At 36.0% G+C, this 14,731-nt stretch overlaps 1 protein-coding gene and 1 long non-coding RNA gene across 3 annotated transcripts in view; one reads left to right on the forward strand and one right to left on the reverse strand.

Annotated features, from left to right (window-relative positions):
* The first annotated feature begins 546 nt into the window (after nucleotides 1-546).
* WASHC3 (WASH complex subunit 3) overlaps nucleotides 547-14,731 on the forward strand; it is a 45,098-nt gene continuing 30,913 nt past the window's right edge. Inside the window, exons 1-5 of one of the 2 annotated variants that reach the window (XM_037160347.2) lie at nucleotides 547-705; nucleotides 1,271-1,369; nucleotides 8,056-8,121; nucleotides 9,871-9,978; nucleotides 13,684-13,791. In XM_037160347.2, the coding sequence (XP_037016242.1) occupies nucleotides 655-705; nucleotides 1,271-1,369; nucleotides 8,056-8,121; nucleotides 9,871-9,978; nucleotides 13,684-13,791 (432 nt within the window). In that variant the 5' untranslated portion in view covers nucleotides 547-654. Of the gene's footprint in view, nucleotides 706-1,270; nucleotides 1,370-8,055; nucleotides 8,122-9,870; nucleotides 9,979-13,680; nucleotides 13,792-14,731 lie in introns of both variants that reach the window. The other variant, XM_037160346.2, reaches the window with a different exon arrangement.
* Nucleotides 13,786-14,731, reverse strand: part of LOC128626845 (uncharacterized) — a 36,342-nt gene continuing 35,396 nt past the window's right edge. Inside the window, exon 3 of the long non-coding RNA XR_008390945.1 lies at nucleotides 13,786-13,943. This is a non-coding gene — a long non-coding RNA (uncharacterized LOC128626845). The remainder of the gene's footprint in view (nucleotides 13,944-14,731) is intronic.

Below are 14,731 nucleotides of genomic sequence, written 5' to 3' on the forward strand. Positions count from 1 at the left end.
ATGTTCAAATCCCAATTGCAAAGTTCTTTCCAGGTGTGCGTTGTGCCTTTTTCATGATCTCTCTAAGTGGATATCACTTCCATCAGTTTTCTGCCTCCCAAGTAGCATTTGACATTTTATTTCATGTTTTAAAGACTTTTGGAAACAAGTCTTATTTTCTCTTTCAGGACATAAAGCACGAAAGTCTTAACGAGATTCAATCTTTCTATTCCCCACGGGCCTAGCAGAGTATCTGGTATTTAGCAGTAGGAAAATATATGTATTTCATTAACAAATGACCTATTTGACTAACGCATGAGTTATTTATATAACAGACAGCTAACCAGGGATAACCGCAAACGGACCACAATTTTTTACTTTTCCTTTTTGCTACATTTGAAAGATTTTGCCGCTAGAACTGCAGCATCACTCGACTTTGCACCCCTTCGTCGGACTTTACAATCTGAAGCTAGAACTACCAATCCCAGAATGCTATGCGATGGGAGGGGCTCCTCGATAACCGCCGCGTGATTGGCGAGCAGAGGCATTTCCTTCCGGTAGGAAGGGCCCAAGAGGTGGGGACTTGGGGAGACTTCAAACGTTAATACGGAGTTGGATGAGCCCCATTGGGAAGGGGTTTGTGGGTGATCCCTGGGTACCCCGCCCGCGGAGGAGATGGATGAGGACGGGCTTCCTCTCATGGGGTCAGGCATAGACCTGACCAAGGTTTGTAAAAGAAGGATCTGGACTTCCGGTGAAATGGGAGGAGGATGGTGAAGGGACGCCGGTTTCCAGGGAGACCCGGTCTCCCCATCTCCTGCCCTGTCCCTGACCCGGGGCTTCTCTTCTGCGGTCCTCGGGTGGGAGAGCCTCACAGTTCCCCGTGAAAAGGGGACCTTCCAGAGCTGTTTAAAGGCTCAGTGTGCCTCTCTGAGCCTTCGCTTCCCGTGTCACGAGTCTGCCTGCTCAAGGGTGACTCACTGGCGACAGGGGCCGGTAGCTCCCTCTAACACTACCTCCTTTATTGGGCCCGGAAGTTTTTTTGTGTGTTTATGTGTATTGTGTTTCCCGGCAGTTCTTACTTGTGAATCTAGCGCCCGGTCTGGAACTTACGCAGCCTGTATCATCTTTGGACCCCCCATCCCTACCTCCACCCTTTAGGGAAACAAGTGCTCTTCAAAGTACTTCAAGGGACTCATCACACAGCAAAACACCCCTTGTTACTAATATCAAAGGGATTGTACACTGTATGTTCCTCCTGTACGAATTACGTATTTCTTTTACATAACAGGTGCCAGCTATTCAACAGAAAAGAACGGTGGCATTTCTAAACCAGTTTGTGGTGCACACTATACAGTTCCTCAACCGCTTTTCTACAGTTTGTGAGGAGGTAGGTCCTGTGATAGTGACTTAATGAGCAGCCTAGAAATCACTTAGCACGTTTGAAGGCAGCAAATGAGTAAAACAAGAATTACACAGTCCATTCCCATAACCATGATCTTGTCCCTCGTTTATTATGTTAACAAACTAAATCCTCCTTGATTCTGTTCCATCAATCCTGTACCCCACCTCTGCTGAATTTTCCAGAGGACTTTGTGAAATATTTCAGGAAGTCTTACTGTAATTAAAGAAAAGAAAAGGAATTCCAAAATATCACAGTTGAAAGCATTTTTTATTTTCAAATCAGCTGTTTGTCTTACCCCAAAGACTTACATTTTTAGGTACACATTATTTTAGTTTATATTAAAATTATGCATTCCTTGACCAAAAAAATGTTAAAGAAGGTAGCCTAGAAACAACATTGGCATCAAACATCGTTATGGAAATAAAAATACTGTCTGCAAAAAATGACTTGTGAAGTGAGGATTAAGTATTCAATTAAAGATTAAGTGTCAGATCCAAGGATCTCCATCTTTAAAAAAAATAAAGGCAAAAAGAAAGTGGGGAGAAAAATGGGTTGAAATTGGGCTTACGAAAGGAGAAAGGGGTAAGATGAGATAATTCACAGGTGAGCAAATTAGATAAACAGTATCCTGTTCATTCTGCATTGTATTTAATGTAAGTATAGCCTTAGCGAGTAGACTTTTTGTTAGATGTGTTATCATTAATAAAAATTGCATGGAGTCAAGAAAACTGTTTTCACTTGTAGATGCCAGGTGCTGTTTTTGACTAGTTATCAAATCTCTTCTGTCTTCTAAGCATAAAGGAAGTGAAATGATGGAGTAAGATACTCAATTCAACATATTCTATCTAACAGGCCCAAAGACTAGGAGCTTGCTTCCCTGGATTTTATCTTCCAGTGCTGCCTGTCTAAGTGGGATATGGCATTGAGTGACTAAAAAGCAGTTAGCCAAGGATTTACTCCTCCATTTTTTATGTCAGGGTAAGGTAGAGAAGTATCTGGAGAGAGGCTATTCCAGGATTGTTAGCACAGAGGAGCAAATACTCCATCCGTGTACTTCTCATCACCAGTTAAAAAATAAAACCAAGAACAACCAGCAAACACACCTATGAAAGCAACCTGATTGAGCTGCTCCGGGCCAGCGATAGTCCCTCACCTCTGTAGTGGTGCCTGATGATTTTCACTTCCTGAGGAGTGAGTGCCGTTTACAATAATCATCTCTTATTCAGTGACTATCAGAGCCTCGTGATTCATTCTTTTCTCCCTTTCTGTTCCTCTTCAACTTCCCCTCAACTGTTTTGAATATTTCACTATTCCCTAGTTCTTCCTTGAACTCTAGACACAAAACTGGAACAAAAAGTCATGAAATATAAATGTGTATTGCCTTTTTCTTCCTGATGATAATCTAGTTTGACTGTAACTCATTTTTTACAATCCATATTTCAGCAGTTTGGATATAGTTGCGGGCTGTTTGCTTGGTGTAATGACAAAAACTAATATTTATTGTGTGCTTATTCTGTGCTAGGCATTGTTGTAAATGCTTTATATGAATTTAATCATCATGGCCCAGCCTTTTGGTAGAGGTCCAGATTCCTCTTTTTTAGACATACACCAACCAAGATGTAGAGAGCTTTAAATCATTTGCTTAGTCATCCATTCACTCATTCAACATATATTTGAGTGCACAGTATTTATAGCTGCAGTAGCTGCTCTAATTTTCCCATACACAGCCAGAAGTAGCAAAGCTGGGATTCCAACTCTGATCTATCAACTGGAAAAAGCAAATATGTCTCACTGTTCTGTTATTTTTAACTGGAAGCAAACTGGGGTGGGGGAGGATCAGTTCTTTTTTTTATAGTTGTTGTTTTTGTTTACCACATAACCTGGTTTGAACTAAAGTGAAACTGTAGCAACTTCAGTCACTGCTAAACCAAACCTAACATTAAATTTCAAATAAATTGCTGGGGCACTCGTCATTACTAAACTGGTTTTTAGATTTCTCTCAAGAGTACTCTAAATAACAAAGAGAAAAGTAAAGAACCTGACTTTTTAAAAGCTTTCTGGATACCAGGCTACTTTGTAACTTTAATGACTGGAACCAGGATAGGAGAGAAGTTAGAACACAGAAAGGAAAGTAGTTGAATCAGACCCAACTTACAGAGTTACTTAGGGTCATCTCTTCTTCCTTCGTAAATCCCCAGTAAGCATTTCTGCTCTGGCCCTAATCAGCAAAATCTTACAGAGACTGAACATTTAAAGGGAGATGAGGGCACAGTGCAATACACTATGCGTATTGCAGAAAAAGCTCAGCAGAAATTGAACCTTACAGCGAATTGTAGAGTCAAAGGTACACTGTAAACAGGGCAGTCAGATGTGTTATTCTTAAACCTAGAATACTGGGTTTTTAATCATTTAAAAAACACTTTAAAATCTTAAGTACAGGCAGAAGTGCTTAGAATTTGCACATAACCTAAAAAACTACAGTGCTTCTACGTCTAATTTTTAAGCCTACCATTGAGTTTAATCTTCAAATAATGTTTTGCTTCAAATCCTTTTTACAGTCATATGTTTACAGCTGCTTTTACAATGGCTAGGCCTACATGTCAGTTGAAGCTTAATGAAACAAGTAGTACCTTCCCTTTCTGGATCCTAGGTCCATCCCTGTTGTCACATACGACAATATTTCTTCTGTTTTTATGCTGAGTAGTATTCCATTGTGTATGTGCGTGTGTATGTGTATATATGTATACACACCATATCTTCTTTATCCACTCATCCACTGATGGACTCTTACTTAGGTTGTTTCCATGTGTTGGCTGTTGTAAATAATACTGCAGTTAACATAGGGATGCATATATCTTTTCGAATTAATGTTTTTATATTCTTTGGATAAGTACCCAGAAGTGGAGTTGCTGGATCACATGGGTAGTTCTAGCCTTAATTTTTTAAGGAACCTCCATATTGTTTTTCATAGTTGCACCAGTTTACATTCCCACCACCAGTGGATGAGGGATCCCTTTTCTCCCCCTCCTCCCCAACACTTGCCATTTGTCTTTTGGATGATGGCCATTCTCACAGGTATGAGGTAATATCTTATTGTGGTTTTGATTTTAATTTCTCTAATGAGTGATGTTGAACATTTTTATGAGAAATTATAGATTTTTAAATTAAATTACATTTTTTTCAGATTTGTTCCCCCCTGATCTACAGGGGATACCTTCTAAGACCCCAGTGGGTACCTGAACCTGTGGATAATACTGAACCCTACTATGTTTTCCCTGCACATACATACTTTTGCACTTATAGGAAGCCATTGATAGCTTCTTGGCTTGCAGATTGCCAACATCACTGCTCTTGCCCTCTGGAGCCATTTGAACTGGAGTACGGATGACGTGAGCATAAGCACTGAGATATCGTGACAGTCAATATGATAAGGAGACAGCTGCTAACTGACGAGTGGTCAGGTCGCGTATCCAGCATGGATACGCCGGGCAGAGGGATGATTCACATCCTGGGAAGGACAGCACAAGATTTCCTCACACTGCGCAGAAGGGGGTGCAATTGAAAACTTAGGAATTGTTTGTTTCTGGAATTTTCCATTTAATATTTCAGACCATGGTTCACCATGGGTAACTAAAACCACAGGTAAGGGGGATAACTGTACTTCACAATTACAGTTATTAAATTACGTATCAAGGATGTTCAGATACATTATTATAAATTAAAATATACTGATGTTTATCATTGTCTTCCATGTCTTGCATGAATAAATCATATAATCTTGTTTTATTTTTTTTAAAAAGGTCACTTCATTTTGGTGACTTTTTGATAAAGTAGATGGAAGTAAGTAAAATAACTACCAAAGCCAAAGATTGACATACTACATGAATCTGCATCCAGAAAAACAAAATGAGAATTATTGCTTCAGAGAGTACAGTCATCCCTCAGTATCCACAGAGGATTTCTTCCAGGACCCGCACAGACCCCAGTATCTGGGGAGCCTCCAGTCCCTTATGCAAAATGGTGTTGTATTTGCAAGTAACCTGCAGACATCCTCCTTTATACTTTAAATGATCTCTGGATTACTTAAACTACCTAATGCCAGGTAAATGCTCTATAAATAATTGTTACACTGTATTGTTTAGGCAATAATGACAAGAACAAAAGTTGTTGTCATTTAGTACAGTACATATTTAGTACAGACACAAGCACTGTAGTCCTAACTAATACTTAGTGTCAGCAGCAGCACGACTTTTTTCTTCCTCAGTAATTTTGATTGTTGGTTGTTCGAATCTGAGGATGCAGAACCTGCAGACACGGAGTGCTAACTCTGCAAGCTTTTTGCCCAAGCCTCTTTAATCTTCCTTATCAAAAAGTAATTTTCCAAATGAACATTTTCATTCTTATTTCCTATTTACTAAGACTTGTATTTCAATCCTTAGCCTACCCCATATGAATCATTTGAGTGCTCATTGAAGGAAGGACTGTTTAGTTTTATGATCTAAGCCTAAAAAAATGTAATACCAATTTTTAAATATGAATCACTGACAACTCATTGAAAAGCAGTTTAGTTTTATGATCTAACCCTGAAAAGAATTCAATACCAATTTTTAAATAATTCCAGCTAAAAAAAATGTTTTAGGAAAACATTTGATCAGAAAAATGTAATTCCCTCTGTTTAGCACGGTATCATCTTCATCATAGTAAGAAATGGATTGGCCATTGATTAGCTTTGAATACTGAAAATTTTGTCTATGAACATTTTGGGAATGTCCATCTTTTTTAATTAATAAGCTTTGTTTTTGGAGCAGTCTCAGGTGCACAGCAACACTGAGCAGAAAGCACTGAGGTGCCCGTGCGTCCCCTGACCCCCCCGCCCCCACGTGCGCAGCCTTCCCTACTGCCGGCCCCCCGTCAGCGGGGGCGTGAACTCATCACCACCTGTGGCATCATGTTTTAACAGACCAGAATTCTTTCAGAACAATGTAAAATTCTTTTAAAAATAGTATCTGGACTTGCAGTGTTTGAGTTCAGAATAGTCTACCTGTTTGAAGACTTAGTTTTCTCAGCTTAAAAGTTGTCATAATAATAGTTCCTACTTCATACATTTAGTGTGAGATTTCAAATGATATATAAGTAAGTGCTCAAATGTTTACGATGGTGATTTTATGGCTTAGAATATATACTTATATAAAATATGTCAAAACATAAAGATTAATTTTTAATTCATTGTTTCTTTTTGTGTTCATTTACTGTCATAAAACCAATGTATGCATTTTAAAATAATTAGAAATTACATTCAGTTCACAAATAATTTCAGTGTAGGATTTCTGCAATTAATAAGCTTCTCTAGTGAACTAAAAGATTGACTCAACTGGCCAAACTTTAATTTTCATGATTTTCAGGAAAACACCTATAATTTGGAGAGGAATCTATCTGCATGATGTTTTATAAACCTGTATTGCACTTATATAAAAGCCACACTTATATAAAAGCCTTCTATGAACAAATCCTAGAAATCAAAGTTAAACTTAGCTTTGAGTGCTATCATATTTTATTTCTAAATTACAACTTTGTAGATACCAAGATGCTCATCTTAAAAAAAATAGTGTTTTGTGAAGAAGCACTAACTACTTTGTGCTGGCTTTCTGGTTGTTGTGGTTGTTGTTTTTCTCTCTTTCTAAATGTGGACAAAATGACCATTTCTTGGTGTGTTAAAATCTGCTTATGATTGGGGGTCTTGATAATGTCCCAGAAAGCAGCCAAAACAGCCTGCCTGCCCGTTGTGAACTGGCCAGCTGCTCTTGCACTGTGTCACTGAATATAGTGACGTGTAGGGTTAGGGGGCTGTGAGTAGATGTTCTCATAGATGGTGTTTGTGATGTGACTTTACTGTGGCGATGGTAGATGATGATAGATAGATGGATAGATAGATAGATAGATAGATAGATAGATAGATAGATAGATGATAGATAAATAGATAGATAATTGTACAAAGTAACTGGAGCATGGTAGGCCTTTGGTCTAGTTTATCTGAGATTTTGATGGTAGATTGAATCCTTTTACTTTTTTAGAACTCTAGTTTTTTTGTTTGTTCGTTTGTTTTAATTCTCACCAACATAAACTGCTCACTTTTCAACTTCATCTCCTTTTACTTTTCAAACTTGAAAAGTTTGAATTTAGGACTAATGCTATATACTTACATGTTTAAGTAACTTATAAAGGCAGATACTATTCCAGGCTACCTTGTGTTAATTTTTATTCTTGTTTTCTGTGAGGAATTTCTTCATTCATCAACAAATAATTATTAGGCTCCTATTAAGTATCAAGTACTGTTCTGGGTACTGGGGTTGCAGCAGTGAACAGAAACTGTCCCAGGATAAGTTTTCATTCTGATCCCCCATATTGATTATGGCTCTGATAATGAGTTTGATAAGACTAGAAATGCACTTCTTATCTGTGAATACAGTTTTATAAAAAAATGTGAAGCATGCTGATGAAAATAACAGAATACCTGAGTTCCTATTCCCATTCATGTAAACAAGAAAGTATAGTAGAAAATGACAAGTACTTAAACCATAGTTTTTATTATTTTCAGTTCTACCCTATTTATCCTAATATCCTAATAGTTTATTTTAATCAGAAGTTATTCTTTTGTTTCTAATGTTTTCCAGAAACTGGCAGACCTTTCCCTTCGTATCCAACAAATTGAAACAACACTCAACATTTTAGATGCAAAGGTTTGTATCTTAAATAATTCAGAATATCAACTTTGCTGTATACTCATCAACTGTCTCAGTTATACTTAACTTTAATTGCATTGGGGAATGAAATAAACTCAGCTCCTGTATCCTGAAGTAATAAAGTGTTTTTTACTTATTTTTTCTAAATTCATTATAATTAAAAAAAGGAAAGATACTCATGAACTTGAGTCTGTTTAAAAGTACTCATGGGATGAGGTTTCTTTCATTATCGTAGTCAAAAGCATAATATGAGTAACATGTTAACAAATCGAGCTGTTACATAGTTTACTTCATTTGATGGAAAATTATCAGTTATGTTAATAATAATTATGTGATAACAGTAAAAATTATATAACTTGAGATGTCTCCAGAGCAGAATTTGGAGTCAATACCAGCCATGTTGTATTTGCAAATATATTAAAAACTAATAAAATATATGCATTTTGAGGTCAGAAATTACAAAAGATAACTAGTAAAAATAGAATGTTGTTTTGATTTGAAAGCTTGCAGATTTGGGTTTTTTGCTTCTGTAGAATAATAAAGACACTAGTGTATTTTTGTGACTTTGTCCTTTTATCAAAAAAATTAACCTGAAAAAATACTAAGTATTTATGAGGAAGTAAAATGACAGATATCTTTAGCATAAGGATCAGGATGTCTAGTTTGTACTTTTACGTCTTCTTGTAGACTTCAGTCACTGTATTTCTCTCAGAACATTTCTCTGACTTAGAAAATTTACCTGGCCTTGAACATATTCAAGAAACTCTAGCTGCCATACCCACTTGGGCCCTGGCCACTGTGCTAAGTACTGTCGTCAGTCAACAGTCCCCAATGAAAATCACTGCTTCAGTTCTTCAGTTCTCATTACCAGTGGTTTTTCATTATTCTTTATTATGATTATGTGTCTTTTTTTTTTTCATATTTGGGGAATTCTTGAGTCAGAGCCCAAGGTCACAAGTAAAGTTCCTATATGGACAAGTTAACCTTAATTATTTCCATGGTCATAGAGTTAATCTCCAAAATTAACCAAACATTTGACAAATGTTCATCATTGATACCAAGATGAAATCAGAAAAGAGGGTTTGCATGGATCTTGTGGCTCCAACATGAAATGCTTGACCGCTGACAGCATGCCCGTTTTTTTGTGCAGGAACAATAACACGTTATAGTAACATTCAAAGATAAATGTTTAAAGAAAGAAAAGTGAGCTATGTCAGACATTAAAAGGTGAAGACAAAAGTTTTGTCATTTCTCAAATAATTGAAAGTTGAAATGTGCTACCGAGTACTTTTTTAACAATGTTTAGTAATGATCTTTGTACAGCGTCTTTGTGAGGTAAGGATTTTTTATCCCCACTCTACAGGTGAGAACATCAAGGCATAACAGAGATTTATACAAGGTCATATGGCTTATGACCTAACCCAGGCACCGACTCCAAAGCCTACGCTCTCATTTCTTACACTAGGATTTCTTGTATTTTCAAAGTAATTTTTGGTTTAAAAAAAAAGTTATAAGCTAAATTAGACTTGTAAAAAATTGTTCAAGAATATTTTATTTATTAATGACTTTTCCTTTTTAAATAGTTGGTAGCATGGAGAATTTCACACACCCAAAATGAGGTTTTATAAACTTGTTGCTACAGGCTTAAAAACATAGGAGAGCTATTTAAAACACACACCTGGAAACTTAGAGTGTTTAAGTACCTAATATCATCCTCACATACCGAAGTTAACTTTCTTTTCTCAGTTATCATCTATCCCAGGCCTAGATGATGTCACATGTGAAGTACGCCCCATAAGTGTCACCAGTATCACAAATGAATCGCGTGCTGAAACCACTTCAGAGCAATCACAGGTAAGTATTTAAGTTCCAAGAAACATGAGCAGATCTTTTGGTTGCATCAGACAGAGCAATGCAGCATATTGGATGGAAGAAGTTAAATAAAAGTATAAAACTTTGAATAGTAACATTTTAAAACCTTAAGGTAGGAAATGAAATTTGAAAGAAATTAGCTGGGTTTTTTTTTAATATTTTGAAGGGGTTCCCAAAGTTAATATTTTCTTTGCCTATGACAAAGCAACTTGATTTATACAGGACTAGGAAAAATCTTGAATATAATTATTTCCTTCAAGACCACTATGGACATTTTTTCTAAGTTCTCATAAGAAATGTTCTTTTTAAATGTTTAAAAACTTTCAAATATACACAATAATAAAATAGTACAAGGAATGTCCAAGTACCCATTACCCAGAGTCCCCGGTTAAGATTCTGCGGCCATTGCCTTCATCTCTGTTTCATCACGTGCTATAGTGAACCCCAGGCATCATGTCTTTTCATCCCTGTGTAACTCATGGCGCATCTGAAATGTTCTGACATTTTCTTGCATAAAAGCAGTGCCTTTGTCATGCACAATATAATTGACAAGTGATTCCATGGCATCATGTAACCTCTTGTTACTCAACCTTTGCTCCAAGGACCAGCAGCACGATCATCACCTGGGGGCTTGTTAGAAATATCAGGCTCCACCCCAGATTTGCTGAACCGGAATCTACATTTTAACAAGTTCCCTAGGTGATTAGTAGGTTCTTGAAATTTGAGAGATACTGATCAAAGAAATACCAGTTGTCTATGTTTTGGATTTTACATTTGGGTCTCAAGCCTTAATGTCCATTTATTCTCTGTATAAGTTTAAATTATGTATTTTTATTTCAAGAAATTAAAATTGAGAATAATCTCTAGCGCATCTTACTACAGATTATTAAACTTGGTGGTTAATTAATTAGAGATATTAAAATTCAATATAAAATCATCCCAAACTTGGTGTTCTACCAACTAATACCAAACAAGTATACTTCTATCTGTATGGGATTCTGCATTTGCACCTGGAGGTATTTTCACATGATATTTTTTAGATCATTATTGTGTTGACTATGGTGATAACGACTAACATGTAAAGGGTACTTATGTGAACCAGGCATACTTCTAAGTGCTTCTCATAAATCAACTCACTTAATCCTCATAACAGCCCTACAAAGTAAATTCTGTCATTGTTTCTACTTTACAAATGTGTCAGTTAAGGTACACAGAGAATAAGTAACTCGCTATGGGTCAAACAGCAAGTGTAAGAGCTAGAATTTTAACTCAGGCAATCTGGTGCCCAAAGTCATAGCTCTTAACCTGCAGCACTATCATCACCTCTATCACCTACGCTGAATTCATTAAATGTGTTTCACCCATGTGGTCCGAGGCACTGTAGGAGGAGCCATATATTTAGATAGATCAGAGATTTTTGTAATGAATTAGATGACCATTTACTTAACAATGAGATACTAGAAAATTTAACATCCATTTCATTAATATAGGAAATTCTATTGTGAGGGCCATTGGAATATGTATAATGTGCAAGAGACAATCCAGATGTTGAGTTTATAGGCCCTTTCTATTAAATATGGACTACCCCTGTTCTAAAACAAGACATAAAAATTTAAGAAGTGTTTGCACTCTTCCTAGAAGAGTGGATACTAGCTGTCATATTCTATAAAGTTTTAAGTGTATTTGTATAACTTGGAATATTAATTTTTCAGGTGTTACTATGCCATCTGTAATACACCTTTTAAAACTTATGCAGTTGTATTCGTCCTGCCTACATAAGGTCTCAGAAAAATTATTATGAGTGATCACAGCTAAATTTTCTAAAATTCAGAATAACCTGATATATCTCTGGCAATTTTATTTTAAAATTGCATATTAATTCATTTGGAGGATTTATGATGTTCTCTTGGTTTCCTGAGTTTTAAAATGGGGTAAAGTTGTATATTGATTAGTTTAATAAAATAACTGTTTATCATGTTCTTAATATCATATCAACTTACTTCTCCATTGTTATTAATTGGTATATTTTTGCAAAACATTTTGGAATGGACTTAAGTATTGCTTAATACAGCATTTCCATTGGCATTACAGTCAACTTATCAGATAAAGGATAATAATGCACTTTTTCTTAATCATCCATTCATTGTGATTTCTATATATGAGTCAAAGATCCAAGCTTTGCATACTGATTTTTCTGCAACTTTAATTTCATGGTTCAGATTTCATCATTACTCACAATAGAACATCCAATTGTGCAGATGCAGATAAAATGAAGGACAGTTGAGAGATATGATAGAGGATTTATTGGGTCATTCAAATAGCAAAGGTGTAAGACCTGACATAATTAAACCTTGTTGAGGTCTTGATTAGTAGGCAAAAGTTAATGGCTAAGTTTTGAGATCCAGAGGGCCTATATGTAATTATCATTTAGTCTGGTGTACTTTTGTATGAGCTTATTATTCATAACTTTTTAAAAAAAACATACTTGGGGCTTGTTTGCATTTTTCATTTATTAAATGTTTTAGGCTTTTTGTATTTATTTATTTTACAGATGAATATATACACACATACACGCACATACTCCTTTTTGTGCACTTAATGTGACAGTAGAAACCTGAAGGATTTTTTGAATGTTTCATTTGCTTCAGAGTGTTTGACAGATTTAATTTATATTTGAATTATCTGAGGAAAAACTGTAATACATAATTCAGATTTATATTTTTAAAGCTGAATATTTAAAGATATTTTTTGATTTGTCTACATTTCAGTATAGGTATGTGGACATGAAATTGATTTCATACTGTTGAGGAATTTGATGTTAATATACAGATAATGAGTGAGGATTCACAGAAATAAATGTGTTCTAAATGTTTAGTTTGATAGAGCAAGCAAGAACTGTATAGACAGTCCTAGCGTTGCACTTGGGGCAGGGCTGCAGTATGGACAGGTTTTGGTCAGCATAGCTCCGTACAGGTTTTGGTCAGCATAGCTCCGTGAGAGCCGTCTGCCCGAGGAAGGCATCTGTCTCCAAGAGACCGTTCCCCAGTATCCTTCACTGGGAGTAGTAGTTGGTATTTCATCTTAACCACTCTGTGGAGAACGTTACCATTAATAGTTCCTTCAGTGGCTGAAATACACAAAACCAGATCATTTTGTTTGAAAAATGAGTTTTTTCTTCCACAAATTCTCTAGGCATTGCTTTCTGAGATGTTAGAATGGCCGTATCAGTTTCGAAAAAGATTATTTTGTGAATGAGGACTTCAATTGTGTAGATGACACTTAGAAAATCGATTCACTGTGCATTAGAGTCGAACAGTAGACAAATTGAATAGTTTTATTAGCTTTATTAGAAGTTTTATTAAAATAATATGTCCACTGATAACTCATCTTTTTTATAGCTCCCTTGGGAAAGTAAAGCAGCATTCTAATTTTTTAATTCCATAAATATATTTGCATTTTTAAGGAACAAAATAGTGTTATTAAGTGTAGCTTCCTCTAAATCATATTTAAGTATTTATAAATATTTGGAATCATATATCTTATCATTAAACTTGGTATTTAAATTTAAAATATGATTTTTTCTGATATCTATTGCTTTAGAGTTGTTTTAAAAATCCCTTTAAAGTAACATGATGGACCCCTTTTGTGAATTGTCTAAAGATTTACACGAAATACTCTCTACAGCAGAACAGTTTACAAGACTCTGGACCACAGGAAAGTGAAGTAACAGCAGCAAATATCTTAACTGTAGCCAAGGATCCAAGATATGCCAGATATCTCAGAATGGTTCAAGTGGTAAGCTGATTTGGTCTGTCTTCTCTGTCCAGCAGCCTTGTTTGAAACTCTTATCCCTGGAGGTTTCATTGCGATTTTTCAGCCTGAAGAACTGCTAAACCAAGCGACCAATTTTCTACTCTCTTACTTCTTTCCTATGTTCAATCCATGCCCTGGAAAAAAGTAACCAAAAGTCAGACCTTTCTAATGAAAATTGTTCTCACACTTCGAACTAGAAGTTTAATATAGACTTACATAAATTTTCTTGCTTTATACAGTTATCATTGCAAATCTAGGATGTAGCAATGGAGGAATGAAAGTGGATTCTTCATATGGCTTTAGCTTAATTCCCATATGCTAGCACAAAAAATTTTTTGTATATTTTTATTCTGAATTTTGTCTATCAATGGTTCAGTTCTTTGAAAACAGCATAAATCACCCTTTATAGCCAGTGTGGCTCAGTTGGTTGGAGCATGGTCCCATAAACAGAAAACTCACAGGTTCGATCCCTGGTCAAGGCACATACAAGAGGCAACTGATTGATGCCTGATTGATGTTTCTCTCACGTCATTATTTCTGTCCCTCCATCTCTTCCTCCCTTCTCCTCTCTCCAAAATCAGTAAACATGTCTAAGAGCATAAATCTTTTAGCCATATAACATAATGATTTTCATTTATTATATGATTTTAGACTTTATATTTTTTCTAGGAAATCATTACATGGTATGATGCCATGGTATGATCTGCAGTTGTATATAACAGTAGAAGCTCATTTCTTTCCATTCCTGTAAAGGTCCTATTGCAGTGGATGAAGGAGCTGGCAGCCCACTGTTTTTCTGTTCATTAAAAAAGTGATGTTTTTGTACCGTTTCACTATCAGGCAAAGGAAGTGCCGATACTAAGCAAGAACAGTTCCCTTTTGCCATCGATGCATTCTTTACCAGCAAAGTAATTTAAACAAA

This window comes from Artibeus jamaicensis, unplaced genomic scaffold (genome assembly GCF_021234435.1).
Source record: "Artibeus jamaicensis isolate MK-2021 breed Jamaican fruit bat unplaced genomic scaffold, CSHL_Jam_final contig_233, whole genome shotgun sequence".
Lineage (NCBI taxonomy): Eukaryota > Metazoa > Chordata > Mammalia > Chiroptera > Phyllostomidae > Artibeus > Artibeus jamaicensis.